The 26849-nt window shown below is 42.1% G+C and overlaps 1 protein-coding gene across 4 annotated transcripts in view; it reads left to right on the top strand.

Annotated features, from left to right (window-relative positions):
• TBX15 (T-box transcription factor 15) overlaps positions 1 to 26849 on the top strand; it is a 123487-nt gene that overhangs the window by 76135 nt on the left and 20503 nt on the right. For all 4 annotated transcript variants that reach the window (XM_055312689.1, XM_055312686.1, XM_055312688.1 and 1 more), the window contains 4 exons: positions 1741 to 1842; positions 3599 to 3770; positions 5028 to 5195; positions 16698 to 16762. In XM_055312689.1, coding sequence (XP_055168664.1) covers positions 1741 to 1842; positions 3599 to 3770; positions 5028 to 5195; positions 16698 to 16762 — 507 coding nt within the window. The remainder of the gene's footprint in view (positions 1 to 1740; positions 1843 to 3598; positions 3771 to 5027; positions 5196 to 16697; positions 16763 to 26849) is intronic.

The following is a 26849-nucleotide window of genomic DNA, read 5'->3' as shown; positions in this document are numbered from 1 at the left end:
ATGGTCTATGGCCGTGAAATGGAGCAAAGCCAATTAGGCTGTATGTGGATCAAGCTTGTGACCTTGACCTCATTAGCACTGTGCCCTGCCCAGCTCAACTAACTGGCCCCAGATGGTTAAGCTTAATCCAGCATTTTGTGTACAAGTACCCTAGAACACATTCATGCAATCCAAATTTTTGAACTGAGCACTTTTTATGTCTGACTCCAAAATGAATGACATACAAAAGAGCTTGATGTTTTTCTACTTTTTTATGGTTAAAGAAAAATGGAGAATTTTATTCTAGACCCTTGAAACTCAATACTCTTCTGGGTTGCTCCCTCTCCTCCTCTTCAATTATGAGAGTAGTTGTAAAGTGCCGTATCCTGACCTCGCTTGCTTTGGCAAGTTTAACAAGCCATTGTGGTAGAAACAAGGTATTGCCCAGAGGCCACTAGAATTCATTTGGTATTCGCTCCTTATTCCACAGGGTCCTTTTCTGACACATATGTTGACAGCCTGAGAACTTGCAGAAAATTTTCTACAGTTTTATGCATTAAAAAACCCTGCAACTTTGTTGGTACTTTGGAGATTGATAGTCTCTTCCTTTTTACTTCTTTTCTTGAGAGATTACTTTTAAATAGACTCAACCAATCAAAAATATTTCATCATCACCTACAATCAACTGTGATAAGCTACTTGAGTAATAAGAACATATGTTACTCAAATATGTTAAGTATAAGAGTGTAAGCATTTTCAAGAATATTATAATCTGATAGGAAATGTATGTATAAATACACATACATTATCAATCTAATCACATTAAAGGTTAATAATATAAATCAGGGCATGGTAGGAGCTCTTGGAAGTGTGTGAGTCATCAAATAGGTCAATTTAAGTTAAGAAGAGGTGCCATTTCCACTCTGCACTGAGCAAAATGACCAGAAGGAAAAACTCACCTCAAAAGAAAGAAACAGTTCTCTCTCCCACAGAGTTACAAAATTTGGATTACAATTCAATGTCAGAAAGCCAATTCAGAAGCACAATTATAAAGCTATTGGTGGCTCTAGAAAAAAGCATAAAGGATTCAAGAGACTTCATGACTGCAGAATTTAGATCCAATCAGGCAGAAATTAAAAATCAATTAAATGAGATGCAATCCAAACTAGAGGTCCTAACGACAAGGGTTAACGAGGTAGAAGAACGAGTGAGTAACATAGAAGACAAGTTGATGGCAAGGAGGGAAACTGAGGAAAAAAGAGAAAAACAATTAAAAGATCATGAGGATAGGTTAAGGGAAATAAATGACAGCCTCAGAAGGAAAAATCTAAGGTTAATTGGGGTTCCCGAGGACGCCGAAAGGGACAGAGGTCCAGAATATGTATTTGAACAAGTCATAGCTGAGAACTTTCCTAACTTGGGAAGGGAAACAGGCATTTAGATTCAGGAAATAGAGAGATCCCCCCCCCAAAATCAATAAAAGCCACTCAACACCTCGACATTTAATAGTGAAACTTGCAAATTCCAAAGATAAAGAGAAGATCCTTAAAGCAGCAAGAAGAGGTGCCATTTCAACAATGAGTCCTCAGCATATTTTATAGTAATAATTTCCAAAGTGTAAAAAAGTAGGCAACTTTGAGAATTGGAGGAACTGGACTTTGGTTTGCTTATCATTCTTCATAAGAAGAAGCTCTCTAAGCCTTTACTCCTGCTCCTTCTCCCTCTGTGATTGTTGAGCTTACTGCCTATTCCCCTTCGTAGGAGGATGTTTCCTGCCATGAGAGTGAAAATCACTGGCCTGGATCCACACCAGCAGTATTACATAGCAATGGACATTGTGCCTGTGGACAATAAAAGATACAGGTAATGATGACTCTGGGGTGTGGAATTGTGGACATTACCATTCCAAGGTAATTCCATTATCATTCCAAGACAGTTCTTTAAACTCCTTAGATGAAGTATTTTAACAATGCACTGTATCGTATACTATACAGGGAAGAAGGATGGAGGAAGTACCAATAGCTTGTAGCAAAGCGCCATGTGGGAAGTAGTCACTCATGGTTGGAAATCAGGACTTAGTAATCATTTGGTATGGAACCCTCCCTGTCTCTGTAGAGAGTGGGATTGTATAGTGTCTGTCAGGGTTGCAAAAATCAAATGGATTAAGTCTAAAGTTAATTCAGTTCACATTGAAAGTGATTAACACATTGAATGATTTGGTTTATGAAATGCTAAGTGAGTTGAGATGATTTATTTTGGAGAGGCAGAGGATAAGTGGACCAGTGCAGTATATTCAACCATATATCTGATGGATTATCTTGTGGATGATGGAAGGGAAGAAGAGGAGAATTGGGTAAGATTTCAAGAAGGACACTTAGTGAAGCAGAATTATTGCTTATCAATATGGGTTGTGAGTGAGTTGTTAAATAACTTTCCTTCAAAGTCATTATAGTAAGTGTCCAACACAATGTCTATGTCTCTTGGATGGGTTATACATCAGTCTTATTTGAAACAAGTTGTGGCTTAACCAATCTCTTGAGATTTCAATCAGATCAGTGAATCATGTCTTATTCTTGAAATATTTGAGAACTTGGTGCTAGCTCTATGAATTAGGAGGGGAGAGATGAATGAATGAATGAATGAATGAATGGGAAATGCCAGCACTAGTATGGCAGAGGGAGAGAGCTGACTAAGAGAGAAGTGATCTGGATGCAGGACTTAGGACAAGAGATGCTTCCAATCAGTTTTAGAGGATCTTGTGATTTGGACTGAGTGCCTCTGTTTGCTAGCATCCAGATCCTGTGTGGTTCTTTGTAAGTGAGAAGCAAGGAGGTGCCAAATCCATAGAGAACTCTCTTTAGAATTGCAGGGCAATTGACAAACTCCAGAAAACTGACCTCCTTTGCTACTAACATCATATCACTTCCAGTGGCTTTGTGGGAGAATGTGGATGATGGTGATATTCAAAACTGGGTTCATCAAAGAAACACTAAACACTAACTGGGAGGACCTGGTGGTGTTTCTGGGAATGGTTGCACTGAGGCAAAGGGTCTCCATTTTCACAGAAATGCCTCAAAATTCAGATTCTCAGCAAGGAAATGGTTAACAAGTGAGGGGCTTGGAGGGTCTCTGCACATGGCTGTGTTTTATAGGACAATATGGAAGATGTTTTTAATAAGGAACCAAATCCTGAACAAGTGGCCAACGGATTATATGGTTTGCATTTGAAAGGTGAAAGGTTGCAGTAAAATACCTTTTCCATAGCTAGACACGTGGATTCAGGATGCCTGTGAGCACACAGGGGTGCAAGGCAAGGAGATGGAGAAGAAAGAAAAAGGACTGTGAGAATGTTTTCCTTGTGAGGGCAGCAGCTTTGATCATTAACCACAACCCTTTGCTGCCCTCCCCCACCCCACCTCCTTCTCTGTTTTCATCTCTATCTTATTGTCTCTGGTTCTTTATGCTACTCTTTTGCTGTCTTGTATTCTCTGTTTAATCCCTACTATTTTCCATCTTGCTTTCTCTCCGTCTCTCCCCCTCCTGTCTCTTCTGGCTTCTTGGGCCTCTCTTCCCTCTCTTTTTCTGTCTCTGATTTCTCCTCTCTTCCTTTCCACCTCAGATATGTGTACCACAGCTCCAAGTGGATGGTGGCTGGCAACGCGGACTCCCCTGTGCCCCCAAGAGTTTATATACACCCTGATTCTCTAGCTTCTGGAGACACTTGGATGAGACAGGTGGTCAGTTTCGACAAACTCAAGCTGACCAACAATGAGTTGGATGATCAAGGACATGTGAGTCAAAGAATCCCATCCATCTCCTTCTTCCTCCCTTTTGGCTCTAGAGCTGACTAGTTCTAGGCTTTTTCAAACAGGTAAAATAAGAATTTCTATGCCACTTTGAATCATTTTAAGTATAAGCATACGTTCTTTTTTTTTCCTCCCATGAAATTTCATTTATTACAAATCCAACATTTAGCAAATGTCTGCTGTGCATTGGGTTGTGTTTATCAGAGTTCTCATGTTCCAGGGACCCACAGTCTAGACAGGGGAGAGTCTGAAGGCAGAAACACAGGACATGTTTAAAAATGAAGGAAATCACAACATTCAGTGGAATGACTCATGGGACAATAAACTCAGAAATGATTGAAGTGACGGTTTGGGCTGATTTGTCAAGAAAATGTATCTATTTTTAAGAGAAGAATAGATCTTAAAACTTTCCAGGTATCATTAGGGCACTTGATGTTATTAATTTATATTTCATGGCCAGGCGTACATAGAACTTTCACTAAATGCCAGGATCCAGATGGGTGCTACAGGAAGATGGAATAACTAAAACCATGGCTCTTGTCTTTAAGGAAATGACAATTTTCCAAGGAAGAAAGAACACACATACACCATTCACTCACAGGATATGAGAGAGTGGCAATAAATTTGGTAACAAAGTGTAGATAACAGTTTAGAGAATGTAAAGATAGCATGAGCCCATGATGAAAATGTGAAAGAGGGAGCAACTATCACATAGAGATTCTGAGCCCTTTTTTTTAAAAAAAGATTTTATTTATTTATTAATCACACACACACACACAGAGACACACACACACACAGACACAGGCAGAGGGAGAAGCAGGCTCCATGCAGACCTGATGTGGGACTTGATCCTGGGACTCCAGGATCACACTCTGGGCCAAAGGCAGGTGCTAAACCCCTGAGCCACCCAGGGATCCCTGAGATTCTGAGACTTTTTAGCAGAGTGCTGTCTTTGGTATTGGGACAGTTATTCAGTATGGTCCAATTAAGGCAATACCACATCCACCCCACCCCCCAATGATTGGGATACTCTGCTGTTTGGGTCCATGTAGTGCTATCCAGTCACTTAGTCCTTCCTGCCATAGGCAAGTACACTGACTTCCATTTTCCTACACATCCCAGCCCCCTAATCCATGTTCTTCCTATAGTGCTTCTTTCCTGTGGTTGTGTTTGCATGAGAGTTTGAAAAGATGTAGGGACTTTTGAGCAACTCTGGCATAACATGGCCCCTTCTCATTTCAGATCATTCTGCACTCTATGCACAAATACCAGCCTCGGGTTCACGTGATCCGCAAGGATTTCAGCAGTGACCTGTCGCCCACCAAACCTGTCCCTGTTGGGGATGGCGTGAAAACATTCAACTTCCCTGAGACAGTGTTTACCACAGTCACAGCCTACCAGAACCAGCAGGTAAGAGGCTGCCTTTGAGAGTCTCCTGCTGTATCTGCTTTCAAAGGAGCTTATTCATGCTTTTGATAAGAAATGCTTTGTCCTTCTCATGACACCGAAAAGCTGGAATGAGAGATGCCAGGCTTGCTGTGCAAATGCTATGTTGGTGATGACAAGGCCATGATGCCTAGTAGCAGCTGGTATAGTCTAGATTTAGATCAAAGACAAAATCTTTGACCAGGAGGACTGAATCTCCTAAGTCATTTTCATGTCTCTCTGCACTTGTACCCGTGTTCATGGTCTCTCCTACAATGTGGCAAACGTTCGTTCTTCATCATTTGCAATTCCTTTGCAAGTACCAAGGTTTGATTCATTCCTTCCCTCTTTTCTGCAATTTTCCATGTATCCCTGCATCAGCTACATCAAAGTCATCAAGCCTCTCAAAATCCATTGAAGACCCACTGCTTCCATTTACACTATCAGACTAAATTTACCTCTGTGTGATCACCAGCCACACCCTAACATCTGTGTTTTTATGTCAGCAATATGTTCATTCACTCCATAAATGTTTGAGAACTTACAATATTCCAATCTTAATAGAGAAATCGAGCAGATTGACTTATTTCTCCATAAGCAAGAAGAGTTTTAGTTGAGTGAAAGACATGTAAATAAATAATGATAAAACAGTGGAATAATTTAATGACAGAGATGTGGACAGGGTGCTTTTGGGTTTAGGGAGTGAGGGAAGGTTCCCTGGAAGAGCTGATGCTTTCTCTGATGATAAGACACACATGAGAATTGGCAGACTAATGGGGGAAGTAAGTGTGAGTGAGGTGCGGGGAGAGGGAAGAGAGATGCCAAGTCTGGAATTGTTGTGGGCATTCTAGACAATGTTCTTTTTTCAAGGAGGGTAAGTAGATGGACTTACAAGTGATCTCACTTTATGAAATTCCCTGAAAGTTGCATATGCATCTCATTTTTTTTGCAAATTACACTGTATTTCATCTTTTGACAATTTGTCTAATTAATAGGATCCTGAGGTGAATACTTTTCTGAAAAGAAGAGTTTTTGCTTGTTTATTTTGCTTGAAAGTCTGCATATTTTGATTTTGGGCCTGCTTGGAGCAAAATGAACTTCTACCACAATATTAAATATCTTTTTGTGTTGGATACTATGCTTGGTGCTCTGACAAAGAAATAAATAGAGGAAAAAATACTCATTTACTAAGTATTTATTGAGTGCTTACTATGTGTCAGGCAAGTGAAGGTGAGTAATGTAATCTTTGGTTCATATAGTAAGAGTATTTTGATCTTTCATACTGCATGTGGATAAAACTCTTTAGATGCTTTCTCCTTAGATGTTGCCTTCAGAGGAACTTGATATACAACAACCCTTTAGTCTGGTAGACAAGTACTATATACTTGTTGGGCTTTCTCAGCAGCTGTACAGTGTGCCCGATTTTAGGTTTTTCCTTGTGGTTGCCACATTTGATCTAAAGTAGAGAAAGGGTTTTAGTTTGCTTTGGGTAGCATTTAAAAGCTATTGAATCCTCTCAAGCTCCTTAGATAGCAAAATAACAGAGGCCACAGAGGGTCCTTACAGGAATCTTTAATAATCAAGATTTTTAAAGCTCTGAAACAAGATAGTGCAGCAATATAGACATGCCCTTTGGAGCAACTGGAATCTTGAAATTAACTGTGTGGTTCAGGAGAGGGGGAGCACAACATTAAGTTTTCTGAACAACTGATTAGACTTTTTTCCAAGACTCCCAGCCACCATTTTAATTATTAGTTTCTTATGAAAGCAGAGATATGTAACAAATATTGCAATTTTGGAATTTAATTGTAGGGCAAACTAGAACACTGGTGAATGGACATTCTGCTGCCTCACTGAGATCAGTTGTAGAGGTCAAGAACATCAGTACTGTAACCCAAAGTGAAACTAGACAGCCACAATTCACCGCGACAATGACAATGAAAGAAGACCAAACATGGCTGCCTGAAATTCCTCTCAATTCCTTTGCCTTCTCTCACAGCATTCCCATGTCCGAGTACATTCTTCTCACATGAATATTTTGTCTTCATCTGAACTGGGATGGGGGTCTTGGTGGTTTGTTGGGGGCTGGACACCATGATTAAGTTCATAGTATTTGGTAGCAGACATATCTGGTCTCATTTCTGACCTTTCCACTGATGACTTTGAGCAAATTTCTTACCTCCACTCATCAGTGTTTCCTCGTCTGAAAATGTCCTGGCCTCATCAAGTTAGTGATGAGGACTAGATGAGGGAACATGAGTAAAGCCTCTGGCACACACCCAGCATCTGATTACTAGTAGTCAGCCTATGTTGGGAAATTGCTGGGTCTGCACAGGCATGAAGGAGAGTGGGGAGTAGAGGCAATTTTACAAAATAAATTGCTTATTAAGAAGAAAGTGGATCGTTGGGAATCAGAGGACCTGCATTGGCTCTTGAAGGTATTATAATCAATAGGTAACTACTTTTATATTTCTGTTCTCATGTCGTGTTGGTGAATTCAAGAGAGATGAGTCACATACACCTAATTCTGCCCAGTTTGATATCAAGATAGTGGTTTTTGCCTGTTTCACAAGTCTCCAGTCCCTGAATACATCAATGTACATGATTATTAAACATTCCCTTTGGCTGTAGATATGATTTCATATAACATAATGTCTTCTAGTAAAGCAAAATAACCTCAGGTATTTCCCCCAGGAATCTTGAGGTCTGCATTCTGTTACCTAGCAATCATTTTCAGACTTGTCGTGGAGACGCCAGGTAGCATAAACTATTCTCTTCTGTGAGCTAGATCACCTACTACCATGTTTTTATTTCCCTCAACTGTCTTGAATGAGAACAATTAACATTTCAGGGCAAAATTATTTACCTCATGTATTTCTTTTTAAGGGAATGGTTAGGAGGCCTAGGAGAGCAAAGAGGAATTGAAATGAAATGTTATCCAGTCTTCCTAAAGAAAGGCAGTGTACTTTCCACAGACAGCAGTAGGCTAGCCTTTTGGAGACCTGAGTTTTCTTTTCTTTTTTTTATAAATTTATTTTTTTATTGGTGTTCAATTTGCCAACATATAGAATAGCACCCAGTGCTCATCCCATCAAGTGCCCCCCTCAGTGCCCATCACCCAGTCACCCCCACCCCCTGCCCACCTCCCTTTCTACCACCCCTCGTTCATTTCCCAGAGTTAGGAGTCTCTCATGTTTTGTCTCCCTTTCTGATATTTCCTGCTCATTTTTTATCCTTTCCCCTTTATTCCCTTTCACTATTTTTTATATTCCCCAAATGAATGAGACCATATAATGTTTGTCCTTCTCTGATTGACTTATTTCACTCCACATAATACCCTCCAGTTCCATCCACGTCGAAGCAAATGGTGGGTATTTGTCGTTTCTAATGGTTGAGTAATATTCCATTGTATACATAGACCACATCTTCTTTATCCATTCATCTTTCGATGGACACCGAGGCTCCTTCCACAGTTTGGCTATTGTGGACACTGCTGCTATAGACATCGGCGTGCAGGTGTCCCGGCGTTTCACTGCATCTGTATCTTTGAGGTAAATCCCCAGCAGTGCAATTGCTGGGTCATAGGGCAGATCTATTTTTAACTCTTTGAGAAACCTCCACACTGGAGACCTGAGTTTTCATCCTAAATGTCCCACTAGCTACCTGTGTCATTTTGAGCAAAGTATTTTCTTTCTGGGCTTTGAGTTCTTCTTCAAGAAAATGAGCAGTTAGCCTGTGTTTTCTAAGTTCTCTGTTAGCTCTGAAATAATAATTTCTTCCTCTTTTTTTTCTTTATTCTTTTTAATGAGTGAGGGTGGAAAACAATTTATTGTTCTCAAGCAGAGGCAGCCAACACACACAAGTGTTGGAAATTATTTGAATGTTTGTGTGTGTCAACTCTTTTTTTAACCCCCATACCAGTCTAGACTAATAGAGTTGTAGCAAGTTCACATTTGGAATGGTGGGAACTTGGTGTTTTGTTGCTGGTAAGCAAAATATTCCAAGATATTCTATTCATTTGTCACTCCCACTGGTCCTCTCCATTGTTAAAGCCTATGTCTCCTGTTGGCTTCTATCATGACACCCAGGCTGGCTGGACACCTGACTCTCCACACATCCAATATGCCACCAGACTGTTTTGCTTCTACTGATGGAATATTTTTTTCTTTCTAATCTTATTGCTTTTGCCCTTGTTCTGGACCTGCCCTCTCTCCACCTTGGGCTGTTATGACAGCTTCCAACTGAGTCTTATGGTCTTATGAGCCATCACATATAGTCACTGAGGGATGGGTCTTCCTTTTTTATTTTATTTTATTTTTTGGGGGTGGGTCTTCCTAAAGCGTAGCTCCAACTGCATCCTTTCCCTGTCAAAAATTGTCAGCTCCTCAGTGCTAAAGTAAGTCTAGTCCAAGATCCCAAGTCTTCCTATTTTTATTTAAAGATTTTATTTATTTATTCATGAGACACACACACACACACACACACACACAGAGAGAGAGATTGAGAGAGAGGCAGAGACACAGGCAGAGGGAGAAGCAGGCTCCATGCAGGGAGCCTGATGCAGAACTCGATCTCAGGATTCCAGGATCACGCCCTGGACAGAAGGCGGCACTAAACTGCTGAGCCACCCAGGGATCCCCCCAAGTATTTCTATTAAGGTCCTCTGTAGCTAGCTACCAGCTACATTTCTAGGCTCATTTCCCCGCTAATCTACATCACGTGCCCACAAAAGTTCAGCAATCTAGTGAGAGTTTTACTATTATTGGCATTTTGTAGCTGCTTTGCTTTTGCGTGTGCTGTTGTCCTTTCAGGAATGAATTTTCTGTTCATCTTTATTCATCTAGCTTCCTTCCATTCTTCAAATTCAGTACAAACACCAACCTTCCTTACGTTTTCCTCTACCACATTCCTTACCTTTTCAGCTGTGAATGAGCTTTCCCTCATCACACTCTACTTCTCTCGTGACCCTGTCCCATTCTAAGCTATGTGCCTGACCAGTCTTCCTCTCAGTATTTTGAGCTTTTTGAGAACAAAACATTGTGCCTCTACAAAACCCAGTTTGACATGATAGAAAATACCAGGTCGGGAGTTAGGAAACTCAGGGTTTAGATCCACCTCTGCAGCTGATAGAATGTACTGCATCTGACAAATCACTCCACCTCAGAATCCTCATTTACAAATCAATGGTTTACCTCTCATTTACCAATTTATGGAGAAAAATTTTATAGTCCACTGAGAAATGAAAAAAATACAGATAATATGCGGGCGTTTTATACCTAAACATTCATTTAAATAGACTGTATTTTATTTTGTCCGTTTTACTTTTTTGATACTAAAATGTCATTTATTTTATGAAATGATGATGGCAAGAGATGGTAGGTAGATATAACTCTTTTTGTTTGATAGAATAAGTAACTGGAATATCAATGTTGATCCCTCAGATGTTGGAGGGAGGGAATTAGAATTGCCCTGAAGCCCAGAAACCACTAATTAAGAGGAAGGACTCTTCCATCTGTGTAACTCTAAGGCATTTGTGTCTGTCCCATGGTGCATAGCACTGAATATGTGCTTGGAAAATGACTGCATGAATAATTAGCCAGCATACCTCCACTACCAGTCTCCTTACATATCTGTGGTTCTGCTTCTTTGGACATAAGTAATAGTGAAATGTGAAGAAAGAGTTTCTATTTTCATGAAATATTTTATGCTTTTCTTTCCCCCCTTCCCATTCCTTCCTCCCACCCTTGCTGACTGACCCATAGACTCCCAGGGCTGCTAGCATACTGAAGTTATTATTACTATTATTTGCTCTTGGAGTGCCAACTTGGCAGGCCTAAGGCAGAGAGGAAAGGTATGCCATGCCCAGAATCTCATCGTGGAGAATGAAGTAGTAGAGGTGGGAATAAAGGTGACTCTACACCGAATGCTTTTTCTTGGAAGAAGCTGACGCCAGCCTGTCCTCATGGAATTAGCAGGAAATTTCCATTGCAGAGTCTTTGTCTTTTCTAAGGGGAAAAGGCTGCTGAGCCTTGATTTTTTTTTCCAAACAGGAAACTAGATTTCAAAAAGACACAGCCCTGTTCTCCTCAGGTAACACAGTCTTATTTCTTGATGAGAATTGGCTACATGAACCAGATAGGAAGTCTGAAACCACAGCCAGGTTTGTGTAAGCAAATCCAATAGGAGTTATGAGCCACTCATTATATCCTAAACTATTGAGCCAGTTGTGCTCTAACTTTCCAATCAAATCAGCACAGAGGTTTTCTATTTTTTTATTTTTTATATGGGCTAAGTTTCTTTTTCTTCCTTGATGAACACCTTTCAAAGAAATATGGTAAAAAAAAAAGAATAAGAGAGTGTTAATAAGGGGAGGCATTTTCAGCCTCAGTATTGTAAAATCATATTCAGGATATTGAAGTTTCATTTTCTTTGTAGGTTGTGCTATTTATGTCTACACTGTGCACTGTGACGTATACCTCATTTATTAACTGCCTGCATGTTACTAGGCAAAAAGTCAGTGAAAATGATTAAAACCAAAGGTGGCAAGCCGGCAACCACCTCTTCATGTGCTATGGTCTTCTATGATGCAGACTATGCAAATCAGTATGTGAAATAAGTCAATTGGAAAAGGACAAACATTATATGGTCTCATTCATTTGGGGAATATAAAAATTAGTGAAAGAGAATAAAGGGAAAGGACAGAAAATGAGTGAAAATATCAGTGTGAGAGTAACAAAACATGAGAGACGCCTAACTCTGGGAAATGAGCAAGGGGTAGTAGAAGGGGAAGTAGGTGGGGGGTTGGGGTGACTGGGTGATGGACAATGGGGGGGCACTTGGTGGGATGAGCATTGGGTGTAATGCTATATGTTGGTGAATTGAATTCCAATAAAAAAATAAAAAAAATAACAAAAACACAAAAAACTCCACAAAAAAACTGTAAGGTTATGGAAATCAAATCAGTGAAGAAAAATGCTCCCCCAACCCCTGTACTTTCCATGTCTCCTCATTATCCTTGGAGTAAGTTTGAACATGACCACTGTAGAATAACTTTAGCTGCGTGGGCAGTTACTAATAGACCTTGTTCTGCTTAGTAGGACACTTGAGACTTCTGTCTATATAATGCTGCAGTGAAAGCAGATAGGGTCAAGGGAGTTGTCTGGTCTGTATTTTCCAAGGCATGTTATGGCTTTGGGGCTGGCGATCCCTGTTTCCCACATTATTCATTCATGCACTCACCACTCATTCACTCACTGAACAAATATTCATTGAGCACAGGTAGCATGTCATGTTAGGCTCTTAGTAAAATGGTATAGGAAATGGACATGGTTCTTACCTGAAAGCATCCTATTTTGGAGGGATGATCAAGAAGGATCTCTCTCAGGAGGTAACATTTAGACTGAGACTTAGGATGAGGTATCAGCTATGTGAAGAGTGCAGAAAAGAACATTTTTGTTCAGGGGTAGATTGAGTGTGAGCGGCCTGAGCAGGGAAAGAGTTTGACACACTGTAGCCTGAGAGCATCTGAGTTTGGTGGGAGACTGTGAGCCAGGTGTAGAGGAGCATGGGTGGGGGTGGAGAGGTAGGCTGGGGCCATGCTGGCTCTGCAAGGCCAACCAGGGAGTTTGGGTTGAGTTTTGAGTAGAGTGATAGTCACTGATGAGAATGATGTGGTCCTTATACGTGTTAACAAAGATCACTTTGGTTGCTGTGTAGAGAAGAGACCAGACAGGGACAAAAGTGGAAGAAGAGAGATTAGTCCAAAGGTTATATAGAGTAGTTGAGTGAAAAGATGACTGTGTTCTGGTCAAAAGTGGGGAGATGGAGGCTGACAGCCATATTTGGGTGTAATTGATACACACAACTGTGGAGTAGGGATGAAAATGAACTATTCAAATGAGCCTCCTACACTACTCCAGATGGCCTCTAGATGTGTCGTGTGTGCATAGGGCAGAGGTAGTGGGGGTTATGAGTCCTCATGTGGTTTCTTGTGGGTCCCTCTGCTATGGGCCTCACTGGCCCTTGCTGGAGACCGTCATGTCTGGTCTGGGCCTTGGGTTCCTTGTGTGGACATGCTCTACTGATAGAGGATGGCTGAGCTTGTACTTTTGTGTCTGTGCCTCACTTGGGCCTCCTGGGCCTCCCTGGATGGCTCAGCCTCACCTCAGTGCTCATCTAGGTCCTCTGTTGGGCTCCTGCCTGGGCTGTAGCACTTCTGTGTTAAGGTCACCCTGGCTTCCCTGTCATGGGATATGAGGACTTCTAAGTCTCTGACCTACCACAGAAGGGTGGTAGGAGGCCTGGAGATGCTAACCTGGTCCTCTTCCTGATTCTTCAGACCAGGCAGCATTTTTACTTTGATGCAGCCAGCCCTGTGTGTGTGCAGAGGTTGCCCTGCCAGTCTTCCTCTGAAGCTCACCACCTGCACCCCTCGATCTTTGTTTGAGTGGGGAGCTAAGGCACATGTAAATCTACCTGCTTGCTTCTTTTTCATCTGTTTCCTCTTTTTTTTTTCATACACCAGCTGGGGTGGAAGGGGAAGCTTTTTTTACTTCTTTTCCCATTTGATAAGCATTCACCTTATGTTACATCCTTATCTTCCAGAGGACAGCAGGCTTTGTGACCTGCTGTCCTTTGTGACCACTGTCATTTGCATCCTTTTCTATGCTATATGACATACTCTTGTAAGATCTGAGGCTACCAGGCTAGCTCTTTTTTTTTAAAGATTTTATTTATTTATTCATGATAGACACAGAAAGAGAGAGAGAGGGGCAGAGACACAGGCGGAAGGAGAAGCAGGCTCCATGCTGGGAGCCCCACGCAGGACTCGATCCCGGGGCTCCAGGATCACACCTTGGGCCAAAGGCAGGCTCTAAACCGCTGAGCCACCCAGGGATCCCCCCAGGCTAGCTCTTGATATGGGAATCATGAGACTATGGATTATCAAGGTTGAAAATATATTGGTTTATTCCTCCAAATTATTGTCCTTGTTACCCTTGGTATTGGTAGACAAAGGCAAAGTTGTCAGCACGAGCATCAACTGGGGTGGTAGTTTGGGTTACATTGTTTGAATTGCTATCTTCTGCCTCTAGGCTTTATAAATGACTAAGCAGGGCAGTGAAAGCTTTCTGGGATATGGCCTTGGGGCAACCTCTCTGGCTCTGTTCCGCTGACCCTGCACTCTGGCCAGATTGGACTCTAGTGCTTCTCTGGCGCACTTCATTCCTTCATGCTTCTCTACTTCAATGCTCTGGCTTACGTAGGACATGTCTTATGACATGCTTCACTGTTCCTTTCTTCCCTTTTTTCATTTTTCATTAAAGTCCTGCACATCCTTCAAGGCCTGGGTCATGTGCTATCTCTAAGGTGAAACCTCAGAGCCCTTCAACTTGGGACTCATCGCTACTTCCCCTTAAGCTCTCATGGCACTTTGCCTTCCTTGCAAACCTTACCAATTTCTGTTTTGTGTTAGTGTATATGTTTACTTTTTTCTTCTAGATTATAAGCTTCTGGGGTGGGGGGAACCAGACAATACACAGCCATATATGGACTATATATCACTGTCACCTGTGCCTCCTGTCACCTTGCTTTGCACATAAAGGTACTTGATAATAAATAAATAATGAGTATGCAACCACACTACATGAAGCTCTCTAAATCTCCATTAAAAGCTTTGAAACAAGTATAGAGGTGCTGTTTTTCCTAACATTTGGTGGCACTTTTCTATTAAATCTTCACACAGAGTTCTTGGCCAGAGATAGACTGAGCTGTGGGAAGCAGATTTGCAATCTTTTCTCCCAGATCCATGAAATAGAATGTCATTTTATTTACAGGGGTCTGTGGAGGCCCCCAAATCATGGCAGCACAATCATATATCAGAAAACCCTATCGTAAATGAGCTGGACAGGATAAGTCAACTTGAAAGAGAAAATAAAATATTATAACCCCAACTTGAAAAGAAAATATGGTGTGCAGTTTATTGCTGTGGATTATGGAGGAAAAAAGAAAGAATTTTAAGTCAGAAACAGAAAAGCAGTGACAGTCTTTAAACTCAATACAATATTCACAGGGCAGACACTAGACTTTAGAAAGCCAAGGCCTGAAGGCTCCTGCTCTGGTCTATAAAATAGATGTAAAATTGCTCTTGCTACATTATTAGTGCTACATTATTAGTGTACCATTCTCGAGGCAAGGAATGTTTTTAGGGGAAAAAAAAAACAACTTTGGTACTTTCAAGTCAAAGTCTGTTGGTCAGAATCTCACATTGCATTTTAAAGACCTTTAAAGATTGTGGCTTTGGGCAATTCCACTCTGACACAGTGAGATGGAAGAGGCACTCAGAAAGATCTGCAACATAAGAAATAACTTTAGCCGCCCTGACATGATAAGTTCTGCAATGATCAGAAATGGAAAGGTGGTCTTCAGTAATGAGATTCCCTTCTTTCTACAATTCCCTTCCATTGAAGTGCTTTGCCTCCTTTCCTATACTCCCTCACCCCAACCCTGACGCCTCTGTTGCTTGAAGATAGTGAGTTATTAACATCTGGTTTAGACACAAAAATATCAAAAATGCCTCCCATGACCAAGGCTGAAAGGGGAAGCATAAGAGCACATGTGGAATTTGTTGGTCAGGCTTGTTTTATTCTGGGGGCATGAGGGTGATGGGTAGGACCCTCGCCGAGTTTGAGGGGGACAATGATGAGATGTGGTAGAGAGGGGCTTATGTGCTGAGCGGATGTTGAAGCAGAATGACCCCTGAGGACTCATCCCACCTGACTCACACAGTTGTTTGTGCCTTCTGATTTGCTTGTGAGCCTTGGAGACTGGTGTAGCCTGCCCCATTGAGTCCCTTGTTTATAGATTTTTCTTGGGGTGCAAGCTTGATAAAAGTGTAGCTACTTTCTGTGTCTTTTACAAGACCATTTTTGGTCATTAAATGAACGATATCTAGGGGCAGAGAAAGGACAAATAAAGTGAAATGGGAAGGGCAGTCAATTATATGTTTCTCTCAGGCTGAGGTGGGTTGATTGGTGGCCTGATGCCATTGGATTGGACTGACTGAATCCATTTGTTCATTATTCACTCACTCGCTCCCTCCTTCATTCACTCAACAAGTGCTTTTCAAGTGCTTCCTATATGTCATGTACCAAGGACTTGACCATTGCCCAGTTTTCTATTTCCATGCCTTTGTCTAGGCAAGTGATTTATCACCTTTTCTGGGGGCAAGAAAGGTGAGCAGAGGAGAGTTTACAGTCACATACTGGGAAGACCTTGGTTTTTAAGGAGAAGTGGGTCAGGTGGGTCAGACATCTGTGTGCCAGGCCCAAGTCCTATATCAACTTACATTTAAATCTCAGACTTAAAGGAAACTAAATAAAAACAACAGCTGTTACTAACAGAGTGATTGTTTTTGCTAATTTTCTAGGAGTTACCAAAAAAAGAAATCAGTTAATGTAAACACAATTTATGCTCTTTGTTTGTTTCTAGATCACCAGATTAAAAATTGATCGAAACCCTTTTGCTAAAGGATTCAGAGATTCTGGAAGAAACAGGTAAGAATAATCGGGAAATAGACTTACCAACATTTCTCTGCTGTGTGACATTATTCCCATGGTGGCTTTTGACTCCTGCTTTTCCGGGAACACTGGCACACTGTGCCTCTGTGCTGACTGAGGCAAAGAGAGATGGCAAGCTGATCTGGGAATCAAAACACCAATCCTCCAAAGGTTGAGTTTTCCAATTTTTGTTAACACACTGTACATCACCAGATTGGATCCCTCATGGTGGTTTTCTCCCTGCATCATGCTAGGTAATCCAGGCACTTAAACCACATTTTCTGGTGATTTATGATCATTGAAAGATTGCTACTGTTTCTGATGAGTACTATAGGTGGCAGCAGCACCTACAGTGGTATCTCATTTATTTTGTATTATCAGGAAACAAGGAAGTGTGAACAAATAAAAATTATCAGAAAATTATTACCTTTAAGAGCTAAAAACTTTGTTTAAAAATTAACCATTTTTCTCCTAAGAAATGTCCCCAAAATATGTTGCCCGCCTTAGTAAAGACAGTGTATAGAACATGACCTTTCTTGATGCCTCAGCATCATCATTAGGGTTAGATTGTCACATGGGGAAACTCTTAGGCACTGCTGATGTTTGCAGGACTATTTGCACTTATTGTAAATGGTCTTAGCAGCTGTGGCATTTTTCTCATTAATTCTGCTTCTCTCTAAATTCTTTCTTTCCCACCCTTCCTATATAAAATCAGAATCTGTAATCCAGAGAGCTAGGGGAGAACTGAAATTCTCAGAGAGTACAGATCTATCTAAGGTTAGTCAGTCAAAAAAATTTCATTTTATATAAACTATACTGAAACCACAAATGTGACACGTGTGTGTTGTAAAGTGTGTAGGCTTTGCAGTTAACTATTTACGTTAGTGTTCAGACATTTTCCCCTTTGGGGGCATTTCTTTACATCTGAATGACAGAGACTGTCTGGAGTTACCTTTGCTATTTTTTTTCTGCAAGAGTTTTCAGATAAACTATCTAGTATCATATTTAGAATCACTTCATGAACTATATATAGCACATTCTATTTGAATCCAGATTTATGCTAAAAATCCTCTGTAGTGACCATTTCCTTTACAAAATGATGTATGGAAGCACTTTTTTAAAAAAAAGATTATCTATTTGAGAGGGTGAGAGAAAGTGAGGACAGGGAGGGGCAGAGGGAGAGGGAGAAGGAGAGAGAAACTTTAGCAGACTCTTCGCTGAGCTCAGAGCCCAATGCGGGGCTTGATCTTATGACTCTGAGAGCATAACCTGAGCTGAAACCAAAGGTCAGGTACTTAAGTGATTGCACCACCCAGGACCCCTGGAAGCACTGCTTTTTTTTTAAAATTTATTTATTTTTAAAATTCCAGTATAACTAGTGTACAATGTTATATTAGTTTCAGGTGTTGAATATAGTGATTCAGCAGTTCTATATATCACTCAGTGCTCATCGAGATAAATGTACTCTTAATCCCCTAAGGAAGCACTTCTTTATGAAGCTCTTATGATACATTTAAAATACACTTAGATTGCTATAAAATTTTATTTACCTCAGAATTTCTTAAGGTTACATCTATTGAGTAAAGTAAAATTGACCTAAACTTCTAGTTTGAAGATGACAAAATTGAATAATGTGTCCTAGATCAAGCAACTGGTTAGTTGTGTGGCCACACTAGAACGCAGGCATGAGAATTCCAAGGCCAAATGCTTCCCTCTTCAGTAAAGACCTTTGTCTTCAAAATTCAGCCAGTGAGGGATGCGTACTTATTCTTTCCATTTGAGACAGTTCTCTCCTGCCAGTTATTTATATTCCGTGTTCAGGACTTGCCTTTGAACTGTTTCCTGTCGCTTTCTTTTCAGGGCTCTGCATTTTAGGCTTTCTTTCTTTCTCTCTTTCTTTCTTTCTCTTTCTTTCTTTCTTTCTTTCTTTCTTTCTTTCTTTCTTTCTTTCTTTCTTTCTTTCTTTCTTTCTTTTTTTTTTTTTTTTTTTTGCATTCTAGGCTTATCAAGGACCTTGCTAGTAGTAATGGTGTGCTCAGTAGAAGATGGCCTTTCATAAAGAAGCCTCTAGGGTATTTAAAATCCATTAGCTTGGAGTCCATGGGTAGATTCCAGGGGTTTTGTGAGTTCCCTGAAATTATAAGGAAAAATGTGTGTGCATGAGCAGGTGTGCATTTTTCTGGGGAAAGGTCTATAGTTTTCAACAGGTTTTTGAAAATTTCCATGTCCAAAAGTTAAGAATTTCTGTCCCAGACACAGTTAGGGTCAACCTTAGTGACTTTAGTTGTTCAACTATTTTCTCTTTCTTTGCTTCTGTCTCCTCAGTGACATTGAGTATTTATTTTCTTCTTGGCACTCCAAAGATTGTTTTGATTATTTTTTTTTGCTTTTTTCTTCCATTGGAGTCCTTGTTTTTCAGAGGCATGACCCAGAACAGAAAATTGAAAAAGATAGACTGTATTGACCAGTTTTGGAGCTATGCTCTGAGAACTGGAGCCACACTTTAATCTTGAGAATAAGTCCATGTATCTTGAAGCATTTGACTCTGGTTGGGAAGTTGTGGTGACAACTTGGTTCAAGTCCTGGGGTCCTCCTGTCCCCTCACTGAGCTAGAAGGAACCTTGACATTTGTCCTGGGTCTGCTTTGGGGCTGGTGAATGTCTTCCTGCTCAGGACAGACAGTTATTTGTTTGTTCTGTCCTGTGGGCTACTCTTCTTTGTAAGGACTCCAGGAAAGCAGAGGTATGGATCCTCACTAGCCCATTGCAATGCCTTATTTATTTATTTTTCTGGTATTGTGGTGATATTTAATTATGATGCCCCATTAAAAGCTGTAGGCTACTTTAAGTAACATTAGTAATGATAGAAATCATCTGTGATTGAGCACTTACACTGTTCTAGACCTTTTATTTAGTCTATTTTCTTCTAATCTTTAAAATGACCCTTATTTTACAAATGAAGAAACCAAGGCTCAGAGAGCCTAAGAAACTTCCCTAGTATCATATAGCAAAGCTGGAGCACAGAGTAACTCCCAGGTCTGCCTGACCTCGAAGCCTGTGAACTTTGAGCTCTACCATGTTAATAGTTTAAACTTGACTTATCTTCAACAGATATGGAGACTAGAACTCTTCCTCTAAAAACCCATCATTTACTTAGAGATACTACTCAAGTACTCAGAACCTTCACTTTTCCAAATAAAACAACCTGTATGTTCTCCACCTATCTCTGTAGACTTCCCCATGGCTTTGTCATCTGCCTGCTATACCCTCTATAAACAAGGGGTTCCCTAGCAGAGGGCAGGAAGTCAGGCTGACCTTCCCTAGCAGGTGAAACTGTGACATAATGACCCTGAAATCCCCTGTCTCATGATAGGGCAAAGATAAATAATTAAATACAGAAACCTTTTTCTCTTCCAGCACTCTAAGAAGCTAGATTAATATAGACCCATGGCAGGTACAAGTGCCCTTGTATTTTCTCTTTAAAAAGGTCAGAATTACCTGATAATCAGTCTTGAAATCTCACTAGCTGCCTGTAGGATCTGATGAGGGCAAGAATTATTAAGGTCATTTTGCAGATGGGAAAGAGTGATGGATGAGTGAGGATAGAAGGGATTATTTGTACATCTTCTGGGATCTGGTTGTTCTGTGCCAACACCAGAATCCAGTTCCTTACCTTCCAACCAGTGCTTCACTTATTGCCCCTCTGGTGCTAACAGAATTTTTATGAATCTATGATCTTCCCCATGAGTTTTAGACATCAAATGACTCATACAGACAAGCATGGTTTGATGAGTTGCATATAAATGTACCCAAAACATACGGATTGCATTTCCTTTAAAAACACATGGGCTTAAAAATTAGGAGGGGGAAAGTGCTTGGCCAATGTTTTTTGGTTTTGCAGAACACAAAACATTTGTGGAATACTTTGGAGTTATGGAATTTGCCAAACCTCAAACCAAAACATGTTTAGGTTTGTTGATCTCAGTCTATCCCAGTGCGCCATCCCAAGGCTCAGGAAGGGAGGGGCATGGAGGGAAGATGGGAAGGACACAGCAGCCGCTGTGCTCCCTTCCAGTGCCTCTCCTGAGTCCCTCCTGCCCTGCTAGCCTCTCACTGTGGTGCCCTCTGAGTGCAGCTGGCCAGACAGCAGTGTCCTGGGCAGAGAAAAGAACCCCAGGGGTGGGGGCGGGGCGGGATGAGGATACTGATTTCCATTCCTCACATTTTCGGGTAAAGAGATATCCATGGAGAACACTCCTGGCTTCTAGTCTTCTTGCTTTCTCCGTCCCCTCACTGGGCACCAGAGCGACCCATCTGCTTACTGAGTCTGGGAGAGGGAACTCCGGAGGACCTGTTTCCTGCAGACAGCATAAATCCTGGGCTCTTGCCATCCTGTGGCCAGTCCAGCAGAGGAGGCCTGCCGTTCTGGGGAGCTGGCTTGTTTCAGGGGAGTTCTGGCCCACTTGTTCAGCCCCTACACCTCTGCCATAGTATCCAGACACCTTTATGAGTTATAAAGCTGGTATTTCAGTCTCCGCTGCTTCGGGGTCCTAGGTCTTTCTCAGATTTTATTCTGAGTTCAAATGGGGACAAGAGGTGACATTCTTTGGGCCTTTCAGAACCCCAGCAGAAGTCCCAGTCACTCCACAGTGTCAGTCCTGTGGTGTCACCATCACCAGAGCTTGTCACAATCCTCCCTGCTTCTTTGGGAAGTGCCATTCACAGGCTTCAGTGTGAAAATGTCACCACTCTTCAGACTGTACTTACCAAGCTATTACTTTGTCTTCCCATGTAATTGTGTCCCCTCCTTAGGAATCTCCCCCAGAAGAGCGAGTGTGCATGAGTGTGTGTGTATGTTCGTGTTGAGAGGAAGAGTAGCAGACAGCTGGTTCTTTTGGATGGAGACACTGACAGATCTTGCTTCCAGGCATTGTCTCTGCAGTGGAAGAGCAGTTGTGTTTACTTCTAAATTGTTCCTAGATTTCTCAGAAATTATGTGGCCCAGATCTGGTTTTGGGTAGGTTGGAGGGGATCCATGCATGTTTGCTTTCAATCAGGCCTAGACTCAGAGCACAATATCCAGCGTTACCTCTGGAAGATTTCTTCTTCCAGGAGGAGGCAGTAGCACCTCTTATTCCTAGGGAAAACAGATTCCCCTCAGCGTGATGAATTGGTGTCCTGTGGTCTGTGTTCCTGGGCTCTGCCTAATGCTAGAATGTAAGTTCCTTGAAGACTGGGACTGTACCTTTTTCAGGATTCTAGTTTTAGATTCTTTCCTACAGTGCCAGGTACACAGAGTAAAATAATTATTCACTTAGTTGCAAAATAGCAAACAGAGTTGATGAGTGGCAAAGAAATTAAAAACCAGGACCTCTGGAGAGAGAAAACCTTACCCCAACCAATAGTGAATCAGGTGTAGCAACAGTAGGGAGCTAGTTTTAGATACCAACTAAGAAGGGAAGAAAGTGAATCTATAAATAGGCTTAGTTAGAAGACAAAGGGCAATATTGATTCAAACCTGGTGTGGACTGATACTGTAGAGACGGATTTAGCGGGGCAGCCCCTGTGGCACAGTGGTTTAGTGCTGCCTGCAGCCCAAGGTGTGATCCTGGAGACCTGGGATCGAGTCCCATGTCAGGCTCCCTGCATGGAGCCTGCTTCTCCCTCTGCCTGTGTCTCTGCCCGTCTCTCTCTCTCTCTCTCTCTCTCTCTCTCTCTCTCTCTCATGAATAAATAAATAAAATCTTAAAAAAAAGACACGGATTTAGCCTATTCCCATATTAAAAATGCACACCCTTTAGGCCATCATTTTATGCTAGCTGGAGAAGAGGAAGACAGCCAGCAAGTTTCAGAGTCCATGAGCATCAGGAAAGAAGGGGTCCCAGAGGCTGAGCCAAGCAGAATGAGGTTTAGTTGAGCAAGGTTGCTCAGGGGCACCCGGGTGGCTCAGTTGGTGAAGCATCTGCCTTTGGCTCAGATAGTGATCCCAGGATCACGATGTGGGGATTGAGCCCCACATCGGGCTCCCTGCTCAGTGGGGATTCTGCTCCTCCCTCTGTGCTCTCCCTCTCTCAAATAAATAAATGAAATCTTAAAAAGAGAGAGAAAAGTTGCTCAGTGGTGAGCAGAGAGGTAAAATTACATCTTTATGGGGGACCACCCCAGCGGGCAGCACATTCCAAAGAGAAGACAAAAGTCATGGACTGAAGAGAAGCAAGAGTGTTTACATTGAGTCCCATGATCAATAAGCAGCCTTGGGAGGCACCTCTGTCCACATACCTGGTGAACCCACTGTGCTCAGCTAGAGGGAGCATCACAACTGCAAAGACCTTGTAGTTTAAAGGCATAGCTGGAGGAGCAGAAGGAAAAAGGACTCTGTGAGTCCCCCAGTCCACATCTGATGTGAGAGCCTTGTCTCTGCTGAGAATGGCTGCCAAGATTTTACAGAAAACCCAAGTAAGCTTAGGAAATTTTATATAATTCCCAGGGACTTCCTCCAAAGGAAACATGTACATAAAAAGGAGAGGATTAAAATTATGATCTGTCTGGAGAGTAAAGGTTCTATGAACTTGTTTTAAAAAGTGCCACGGAATATACGACTCTGGGTTTCATTGCATTTAAGGCAACTGCAGGGGGGACTGTCCCATGTGACATGGGTTCCTCTGGATACTCCTAGCCAGCATGGTGCCACAGGAGCCATCGCTGTTGGTGCCACAATAGGTCCCAGGTTGGGTGGGCCTTCTGCAGTGTAGGGAACTGTTGCAGCTTTTTAAAAGGGTATCTTTTTCTCTAGGGAGGCCACCCTTGGAGGCTTAACCATGACACTCAAATTCCACAATTTAGGAAGTGACAGAAAGGAACTGGTGACAGGCCCTGTATCGTGGGGTGGTTTGTTCATATGGGTAACTAGCTTTGATAGGTTGCCCCTCACTGAAAAAGCAAGAGGGCCTGCAGGATGAGGTGTATGAGGCAGTGTGAGCCTGAGCTAATTCTCACCCAGCACTGCTGTCTTCTGGGAATGTGGCTGCCAGTCCTGCTTGGTACCCAGCGTCCCTTTACATAATGTGTCAGGGGAGAGTGATCTAAAAATGGAGCCATTAACTGCATTATGGGAATAGATATATTTGCTTGCTGGAGGAGGATGCTTAATGAGGCTAATCCTTAACCCAAAGGAAGGAATCTCCATGGATGGGGAGAAAAATATTTGGGAGTAAAGGATTTTCCTGTTGACCCCCTCTTAAACAGCTGTTGCCTCAAGGCCACGTTCATAGAGTGAAGACCCATCTCCTCGGGCAGAGACAGGAAGCCCTGTCAAGGCCCAGCTCCTTCTCTCAAAACCCAGTATGAAATTGGAGTGCCTCCAGTTAATGGAAATGAGAAGGAAAGAAAAGGAAGAGTCAGCTAGACACCAGCCCCAGGCCCAGGTCATCTGTGCTTAGATCTGAAAGAAGCCATTTTTCTTTGTGAGTTGGGGAAGAAGTGTGCAGGATGGGTCTCACTTAAAGTCTGTCAGAAGGGTTCTCTGTTTTAACCAAGTGTCTCAACTCTCGTCCACACTTTTACCAACCTATTAAGCTGAACCTATGAAATTATTATATTTGTGGGCCAGAGAGGTAAAATACCGGTAATTTCATACAGTTCAACCTTGCATATTTATTTCTAGGTATTCAGATCCTAGGAATACAGTAAAAATAGTAATAATCATTTCACAGAGTATCTGCAGTCCCTTTTTTATCTCTGACCTGATTGGTATTGTTAGAGTGTTTCTCATTTATAGATGGTAAAACTGAGTAGAGTGAGGTACTAGCTTTCAGAATTTTCAAATCCAGCCTGTGGCAGCATCCAGAGGGTGTTGTCCCTCAACTCTGTGAGGCATAACTTGCCAGCGAGCAGACAGGACTGCCCGTGTCCCTGTCCCGGTCCCTGTTGCTCCTGAAGGGCTTATGTAGCAAGTGGAGAGGCAGTGAGCTGACCACTTGCCTTCTTTCAACCAGCACGACTTCCAAGGATCTCCCTCACTTTCAATTTCTGTATTTGTTTGTCCTCCCTGGAGCCATTGACTGTATTTTTCCAGCCAATCTCATCCTGCTCATTCTGGCAATCTTACTAGCCCCTGTGGATTTTACAGACTCTTTTGTTATCCCTGGCACGGGTGCCATTTTAGCAGATCGAAAGTAAGTCATCAGTGCTGGGCTCCCTCTCAGGAACTGTTGCATCTACAGTTCAAGGTAGCTGGCTCCGTACTAGGCCCTGGTGGCAGCCTCCTGCCAGATCCCCCCTCTTCTTCCACACCCTGGCTGTTTATCATGTCTTCCAGCCAGTATTTGACATTTTTCTCTGCCTTGTTATTTGTTCTCCCTCCTGTCATGAACCTTTTCCACCATTGTCCTCTTGGCCATGTGGGTTTGCCAGGGAAAGTTGGCAGTTGTTTTATTATCTATGGCTCTTGCCCAGGGATGGTGTCATCTAACAGAGTGACGTCTTTTTAATGGCTAACATATTGGAGTCTGAAATATCTGCAAGATAATGAAGCCTACAGAGGCTTGAGGGACACGTTTTTGGTTCTTTGAAGAGAGAATGAGAAATGGGATTAGGTAACATGCAGGTCCTTCCATGTTCAGTCCAGAGCCAGAGGGCTGACACAGGTTGGAATACCAGTGAAGTGAGAATGTTTTCTCTGGTTACAAGTCACAACCTGAGCAGACGGTGGTGGTGTTTCTTTGTAGACTAGTGGTCCACAAGCTTTCATTCTTTTTTTTTCCCCTTGCTTTGATATATTTTGTCTTTAATCAATCTATCTGCATTTGTTAAGTAACAATTAGGAGGGAGTACTGTTATCTCCGTTTTATAGGTCAGGAGCCTTAGGCATGAGAAGGTGATATGACCCGGCTGAGATGGCACCAATAAGCAGCAGGGTTGCCACGTGAATCCAGGCAGGCCAGCTCCAGAGCTCTTCTTTCTTCTTTCTTCTTTCTTCTTTCTTCTTTCTTCTTTCTTCTTTCTTCTTCTTTCTTCTTCTTCTTCTTCCTCCTCCTCCTCCTCCTCCTCCTCCTTCTTCTTCTCCTTCTCCTTCTCCTTTCTTCTTCTTCTTCGATTTTATTTATTTATTCGGGGGATCCCTTGGTGGCACAGCAGTTTGGCACCTGCCTTTGGCCCAGGGCGCGATCCTGGAGACCCGGGATCGAATCCCACATCGGGCTCCTGGTGCATGGAGCCTGCTTCTCCCTCTGCCTGTGTCTCTGCCTCTCTCTCTCTCTCTGTGACTGTCATAAATAATAATAATAATAATAATAATAATAAATAAATTTAAAAAATTATTTATTTATTCATGAGAGACACACACAGAGAGAGAGGCAGAGACATAGGCAGAGGGAGAAGCAGGCTCCCTGTGGGGACCCTGATGCGGAACTCGACCCCAGGACCCTGGGATCACGCCCTGAGCCAAAGGCCAATGCTCAACCACTGAGCCACCCAGGGGTCCCAGCTTTTTCTCTTCTTAACCATTCTGCCCCACGTGCAGTTTTGTGTTACTGAGTTAAAGTCAGACCATTCCAGTCACTAAAAAAACTTCATTTTTAGTTAGGGTTGTGTTGTGTCATCAGGGATTTTTATCACACTTCTTGAGGCAATGAAAACTCCTGAGGGACTGCCATAGCTGCCTGTTCAGACTCCATATGGGGACAGGGGTCTCAAGTTGGGGATCACTGGGCAACGAGTGATTTTGACTCAGCTCCAAGAATCTGTCCACTGGATACCTGTGCTTCCAAACCACCATAAGACACATCAGTGACAGCCAGTTCATCATGTAGATAGGCTTATTGTACCATCTAAAGCCAAGTTTTGATTGTTGGCTTTTTTTTTCCTGCCAATCTACAGACCTCTGTTGAGAGGTCTTTTAGAATATTCCCGGACAACAAATCTTTAGGATCCAACTCCAGATCCAGGGAAGGAGAAGGATGTGTGGAAGGTTTGACCTCACCTCAGTGGGTAAAGGACAGTCTAAGGAAGAGGATTAGAAAGTTGAGATACAGTAATTAGATCTGAAAGAACAGTATATTCTAGTTCTGTGTCTTTTCAAATGCTGG

The sequence above is a fragment of the Nyctereutes procyonoides genome, unplaced genomic scaffold, assembly GCF_905146905.1.
Source record: "Nyctereutes procyonoides isolate TBG_1078 unplaced genomic scaffold, NYPRO_anot_genome, whole genome shotgun sequence".
Lineage (NCBI taxonomy): Eukaryota > Metazoa > Chordata > Mammalia > Carnivora > Canidae > Nyctereutes > Nyctereutes procyonoides.
The sequence above is the reverse complement of the archived record's forward strand: the minus strand, read 5'-3'. Positions and strand labels throughout refer to the sequence as shown.